Source organism: Puntigrus tetrazona, chromosome 11 (genome assembly GCF_018831695.1).
Source record: "Puntigrus tetrazona isolate hp1 chromosome 11, ASM1883169v1, whole genome shotgun sequence".
NCBI classification, from domain to species: domain Eukaryota; kingdom Metazoa; phylum Chordata; class Actinopteri; order Cypriniformes; family Cyprinidae; genus Puntigrus; species Puntigrus tetrazona.
In genome coordinates this window covers 12,516,011-12,523,510 of record NC_056709.1, presented here as the reverse complement: position 1 = coordinate 12,523,510, position 7,500 = coordinate 12,516,011, and the positions used below count along the sequence as shown (strand labels likewise).

The window sequence follows — 7,500 nt, the reverse complement described above, 5'->3', positions numbered from 1 at the left end:
TCTTAACAAAACTTGTGTTATATAATCTAATGTTATATACTTGTGTTATTAAATACTGCGTCCAATAATAATTTCCACAGCTTGTCTCATGTCTCATTATTGAATCTTTAAGTTTATACACACACTGCCATCATGTGGCGAAAGACCAAAACACGAGAGCACACAGTCCTCTTTAATTATAAAACAACAGTTTTCATTCATGATCAACAACCACACAGACTTCGATTCATGCATTATTATATAGCTTTCCGTTAGCTTGACCTCTGATCAGACAAATTACAAAAACGTGAACATACAAACGACAGATAACGCGAGATCTGCATCATTGGCTACAAACAGCGCATCGCAATCTAAACACGTCGCAACAGACAACGCTACTACGTACATTTCGTGTAACTTTAATATTTGGACAGCAAGTTTTTTGCATTTTCAATTTTCATAGACGCCCACAGACCGACTGACCGACTAATTTGCATACGTCATACATAAAAAATAAATATTTTAACAAAAATAGCACAGGTCAAATATAACATCTACACATTACAGTACTTAATTTCTCCTGAGTCCCGTGTATTTGGATATTTTGATATTTTTAACAGGAAGAGCATTTAGTGAATGGATATATTTGACGTTTATGTACAAAATGTAAAAAGAAGATAAAGAAGAAAGGAAATTGCATAATGCATGATTTTCAAAAGAATTTTCAAAAGCTCTAAGTGGACATTTAGCACCATATATGCATCGTATGAACATTTCGGGGGGCAAAGATCAGCAAACTGTGTCTCCAAGGCACTTCAGAATCCGAACAGAAAATACATTAATTTCTGAAATATTGGCATGATTTATGAGTGTATCTTTTTCTCTCTTTTTTTTTTTTTCCTTTGTAAAAGTACATGTAAGCGTAAACATTGCACTTCACAGAATGGTTAAAAAAAACCCTCTTCGAACTCGGCCTCGTCCGGGATCCATCGGGTCTTGGGTTAAACGCAGCATAACAGAAGTGCAGCATCCGGACGCTGGAGGTATCGGGCGGGAATCTCTCCGGGTTGATGTTTGGAGGGAGATTCCCGGCTGTGTGGAGGCCCATCAGACGCATCTCCACACAAACACACTGTGAGGCAGAGAGACGCATTAATAAGAGTTCGGACCGCCTGGCAGACTGATGGATGAATGGATGTCAGCTCACCTACAGTCGTTGCCTCCTACACTTATCACATATTTGTCATCGTAAGAGAAACGGATGTTGGTCACGTGGGCAGAGTGGCCGAAGTAACGCTTGTGTTTGGCCTGTGAAGAAATGCATATCATCAGCAAAAATATCCAATGCTCTAAAATGAATAATTTAAGGCATAAGGGTTAATATGTATATTATAATAAAATAGGGTTAATATGGTTAATTACAATAAAGGGTTAATATGATGAATTTATAATAAAATTGATTAATGAAGGGTTAATATGGTTGATAACGATAAAGGTTACAACGAGGGTTAATATGAATATTCTAATACTAGTTCAATAATATAGATTTAATGTGGTTGATTACAATAAAGGGTTAATACGATTATTTATAATAAAGTTGATTAATGAAAGGTTAATATGGTTGATAATGACAAAGGTTACAATAAGGGTTAATATGTATATTCTAACACTAGTTCAATAATATAGGGTTAATGTGGTTGATTACAATAAAGGGTTAATATGATTAATTTATAATAAAGTTGATTAATGAAGGGTTAATATGGTTGATAATGACAAAGGTTACAATAAGGGTTAATATGTATATTCTAACACTAGTTCAATAATATAGGGTTAATGTGGTTGATTACAATAAAGGGTTAATAAGATTAATTTATAATAAAGTTGATTAATGAAGGGTTAATATGGTTGATAATGATAAAGGTTACAATGAGAGTTAATATGTGTATTCTAATGCTAGTTCAGTAATATAGGGTTAATGTGGTTGATTACAATAAAGGGTTAATACGATTATTTATAATAAAGTTGATTAATGAAAGGTTAATATGGTTGATAATGACAAAGGTTACAATAAGGGTTAATATGTATATTCTAACACTAGTTCAATAATATAGGGTTAATGTGGTTGATTACAATAAAGGGTTAATATGATATAATTTATAATAAAGTTGATTAATGAAGGGTTAATATGGTTGATAATGACAAAGGTTACAATAAGGGTTAATATGTATATTCTAACACTAGTTCAATAATATAGGGTTAATGTGGTTGATTACAATAAAGGGTTAATATGATTAATTTATAATAAAGTTGATTAATGAAGGGTTAATATGGTTGATAATGACAAAGGTTACAATAAGGGTTAATATGTATATTCTAACACTAGTTCAATAATATAGGGTTAATGTGGTTGATTACAATAAAGGGTTAATAAGATTAATTTATAATAAAGTTGATTAATGAAGGGTTAATATGGTTGATAATGATAAAGGTTACAATGAGAGTTAATATGTGTATTCTAATGCTAGTTCAGTAATATAGGTTAATGTGGTTGATTACAATAAAGGGTTAATACGATTATTTATAATAAAGTTGATTAATGAAAGGTTAATATGGTTGATAATGACAAAGGTTACAATAAGGGTTAATATGTATATTCTAACACTAGTTCAATAATATAGGGTTAATGTGGTTGATTACAATAAAGGGTTAATATGATATAATTTATAATAAAGTTGATTAATGAAGGGTTAATATGGTTGATAATGACAAAGGTTACAATAAGGGTTAATATGTATATTCTAACACTAGTTCAATAATATAGGGTTAATGTGGTTGATTACAATAAAGGGTTAATATGATGAATTTATAATAAAATCGATTAATGAAGGGTTAATATGGTTGATAATGATAAAGGTTACAATGAGAGTTAATATGTGTATTCTAATGCTAGTTCAGTAATATAGGGTTAATGTGGTTGATTACAATAAAGGGTTAATACGATTATTTATAATAAAGTTGATTAATGAAAGGTTAATATGGTTGATAATGACAAAGGTTACAATAAGGGTTAATATGTATATTCTAACACTAGTTCAATAATATAGGGTTAATGTGGTTGATTACAATAAAGGGTTAATATGATTAATTTATAATAAAGTTGATTAATGAAGGGTTAATATGGTTGATAATGACAAAGGTTACAATAAGGGTTAATATGTATATTCTAACACTAGTTCAATAATATAGGGTTAATGTGGTTGATTACAATAAAGGGTTAATAAGATTAATTTATAATAAAGTTGATTAATGAAAGGTTAATATGGTTGATAATGATAAAGGTTACAATGAGAGTTAATATGTGTATTCTAATGCTAGTTCAGTAATATAGGGTTAATGTGGTTGATTATAATAAAGGGTTAATATGATTAATTTATGAATAATATGAATGACAATATGAATAAAGATTAATAAAGGGTTAATGTGATTAAAAATAAAGGTATATAAAAGTGTTAAAAATAAACACTAACACTGTTAGTAATAAAAATTAATGAAGGGTTAACATGGGTAAAACTAAGGTTTGATAATAAAGGGCTAATTAAAGCTATTGATAAGGGTAATATACAGTAATTTTATTTTATATATACATATTTATATATGTATATATATATATATATATATATGTATATATGTATATATACTGTATATATATGTGTGTGTGTATATATATATATTAATGCATTATCTAAATAAACCTTATGTAAAAAGGTACCCATAATTTCATATTTCCAGTGTTCATGTGAGTTTGAATGTGTTTCAGCTTTTTTCTTTTTAGTTTAGAAATCCAAGTTTACCTGAATACATACAGAAAACTCACATTTACATATATAGTTAACCTCTACTGGCCGATTTTCTGATTTAGTTCAAAATGTAACTATATTCTCAGTCAGATAAAAAAATTTGTAACATGAAAAATGTGCAGAAATAAATCACTCACAAATTTCTCGGAGCAGGGGAAGTCGAAGAGCTTCACGAGTCCAAAATCATCTCCAGTGACCACGTTGAGTCCGGCGTGAGAAACACAGGCACAGTTCACGTCTGCTTTCTCTGCGTTACGAGGCCAGACGCCCAGAACCTCGTCACCCAGAATACTGTACAGAGAAAGAGCTTCAGTATGGGACACTGATAACATTTACTGACTGCTTACGGCACAGATCTGTCCTCACCTGGTCCAGGTGGCCCAGGTGATCCGGTCAATCAGGCCTTGTTCTGTGACGATCTTCCCGCTGGGAACCTCATGAACCTGACGCTTATAAGAACCGGTAGAGACCTGCACACAAGTCAGAAATCACGTCACACTATATTCACGCTAAATCACAATTATTACAACTGAACTAAGCAATGATCATATAGTCTTCCGTAATGCTGCATATACATTAAACTCATTTTAGAATTTATATTTATGCATGGAATTAATATATATGCGTTATTATTGTGTGAGCTTCTTAATATAACAGTGAAGCTTTATTTTTTTTATTTCTTTAACTTTGATGTACCGCATATTTCATGAGCAAGAAAACATTTGCAACCTCACAGTATCCTACAATAAGGCTAAATGCAAATGTGAACGCGGAGATCAAACTAGATTTTCTATCCACAAGCTAAAATTAGTTTATAGTAGAGGAACTGGAACGTTTCAAAAAATATTTGGCCGCTAATAAGACAGAGACGTATTTTATTCAAATGAAGAAGTGAAGAAAGTTTTTATTCAAAAAAAATAAAATAAATAAATAAAAAAATAAAATAAAATAAAATAAATATATATATATATATATATATATATATATATATATATATATATATATATATAAAAAAAAATAAATATATATATATATATATATATATATATATATATATATATATATATATATATAAATTTGTTTAAAAGCATATAGAGAGTCAACATAAATATGGCACTTCTATGGCATATAGAGAAATAGAAAAATAAATATAAATTTATTTTGATATTTAAAATTATAGTGCATTTTAATTTTGCTGCATTAACGCTGTCGGTTTACTGTTAAAAATCTGTATTTTATAAAGTGCCATATATTAAAGGTGACTTGACCGCAAAAAAAAGAAAGATCACAAACCAGTTTCACATCTGTTCTAGCTAATCACTTTTAAGCTAATGTTTTGAAATATTTATGTTGACTCAGACTCTATTCAATGCACGCACAAAAACTTAATTAGCAACATTTTATCGCATTAATTCTACGATCTAATTCTGTTTTCTGAATGTTCTGTACCTCGATGTATTTGCTGTCAGCGGAGAAGTCCAGCTGGATCACGAATCCGGGAATGTCTTTGCAGTATCCGATCCGGTTGAGAGACGGACCCAGAGTCAGATCGTAGAAATCCACGGCGCACTCCACCGAGCCGACGGCCAGCAGCCGGTTATCAGAGCTGAACCTGCGCGAGAAACACAGCTTGAGAACGTGTGCGTGTGTGAGCGTGTGTGAGCGTGCGTCTGTCTTCTGACCGGATGTCCTGGATGGCCACGCTGCGGTCTCTCTTCTTGCCCCAGACGGTCAGAGAGTTGACCAGCAGCACGATGAACTCTCCGTTCTCCATCCCGATGGACACCATCTCACCGTTCGGACTGTACGCTGTGCACTTGGCCGGATGACCCAGACTCACTTTGTTCAGGAGTTTCTGGAAGACAAAAAAATCTGGCGATAATGGCTCTTTCAGTGGAAAATGTAGTTTTTTTTTTCGTCAGTATGTTACTAATCTGTAACATTTGCCTAAAAAAAAAAAAAAAAAAAAAATATATATATATATATATATATATATATATATATATATATATATATATATATTTTTATATTTACATTTTATTAAAAAAATTAAATTTTTTTAATTCTTAAATTAAAATTAATTAATTATTTTTTAATTTTTACATTTTTAATAAAATAATTTTTTAAACAACCGAAATATTTTACATTTTTACATTTATTTTTAAATTAATGTTTTTTTTTTAAAGAAAGTAATACTTCAAAGTTACTAAATATTTCTGTTATATATAAATGCTAAAAAATGAAAAGGATTTCAATTAAATAGAATAAAAATCACAGTCCCCACAAAAATCCAACCCTAAAGTTTTGGCACTTAATATTAAAAAAACTAACTAACTAACTAACTAACTAACTAATTAAATAATGCTTCAAACTGGTTAAAAGGTCCAGATAAAATTAGAAACAAATAAGAAACAAATTTCATTTTGGTACTGCGCCCAAACGCCTCAAATTTTCAACGCAACTTGATTAAATGTATGCTTGCTTTGATTCTGCTGCTGTTTTAGAGTTAAAAATATTTTTTCAAATACATATTTCATATACAATTTGAAATTGGCACGTAACTGCATTTTTCATAACAACAACCTTCTGCATTTTCATAAAAAACTAATTAACCTTCTATAATATTTCACATTTTTATATATATATTGATATAAAAATGTTTAAATAAGTTATTAAATGCACTTTTATATTGCACACATTTTAACATTTATTAGGCTTAAAAAAATAACTTGTACTTTAAGTGAACTTAAAACAATCTTATACATAAACCCATTATAATAAAGGTCATATTTAGCCATATTAGATTATTTGGCTGCTGACTTTATAATGGGAATTATAATATGCTGATTATTGCAGTATTTTTGCGGAAAAATTAAATTTTTCAGGATTCTCAGATCATCAGAAAGTTCAACAGAGCAACATTTATTTGAAACTGAAATCTACTGTAGCGTTATAAACGCCTCTGTTGTCACTTTTAAACCTTTCCTTGCTGAATGAGACGCTGATTTTATCACCTTATCGGCCGTGAAGTCAACTTTTCTCACTCCGCTACCCACAATGCCCCACCTTATCGGCTGTAAAGTCAACTTTGGCACTCCGCTACCCACAATGCCTCACCTTATCGGCCGTAAAGTCAACTTTTTCACTCCGCTACCCACAATGCCCCACCTTATCGGCCGTAAAGTCAACTTTTTCGTACCTACCCACAACTCGGCCGTAAAGTCAAAGTCAATGCCTCACTTTGCTCGGCCGTAAAGTCCTCTACTCCGCTACCCACAATGCCTCACCTTATCGGCAGTTAAGTCAACTTTTCTCACTCCGCTACCCACAATGCCTCACTTTATCGGCAGTTAAGTCAACTTTTCTCTACCCTACCCACAATGCCTCACCTAATCGGCCGTAAAGTCAACTTTTCTCACTCCGCTACCCACAATGCCTCACTTTATCGGCCGTAAAGTCAACTTTTCTCACTCCGCTACCCACAATGCCTCACCTTATCGGCTGTAAAGCCGTAAAGCCTCACCTTTTCGTAAAGTCAACTCACTCCTACCCACAATGCCTCACCTTATCGGCAGTTAAGTCAACTTTCTCACTCCGCTACCCACAATGCCTCACTTTATCGGCCGTAAAGTCAACTTTTCTCACTCCGCTACCCACAATGCCT

The 7,500-nt window shown here is 31.8% G+C and overlaps 2 protein-coding genes across 3 annotated transcripts in view; both read right to left on the bottom strand.

The window, feature by feature from the left end:
• The window catches only part of LOC122353861 (G protein-coupled receptor 137Ba-like), a 1,117,577-nt gene that overhangs the window by 346,611 nt on the left and 763,466 nt on the right, over positions 1-7,500 (bottom strand). The window lies entirely within an intron of this gene.
• eml6 (EMAP like 6) overlaps positions 92-7,500 on the bottom strand; it is a 50,701-nt gene continuing 43,292 nt past the window's right edge. For both annotated transcript variants that reach the window (XM_043251711.1, XM_043251712.1), the window contains 6 exons: positions 5,519-5,691; positions 5,286-5,448; positions 4,203-4,306; positions 3,974-4,127; positions 1,187-1,287; positions 92-1,111 (listed from right to left, as the gene is read on the bottom strand). In XM_043251711.1, the coding sequence (XP_043107646.1) occupies positions 1,087-1,111; positions 1,187-1,287; positions 3,974-4,127; positions 4,203-4,306; positions 5,286-5,448; positions 5,519-5,691 (720 nt within the window). In that variant the 3' untranslated portion in view covers positions 92-1,086. The remainder of the gene's footprint in view (positions 1,112-1,186; positions 1,288-3,973; positions 4,128-4,202; positions 4,307-5,285; positions 5,449-5,518; positions 5,692-7,500) is intronic.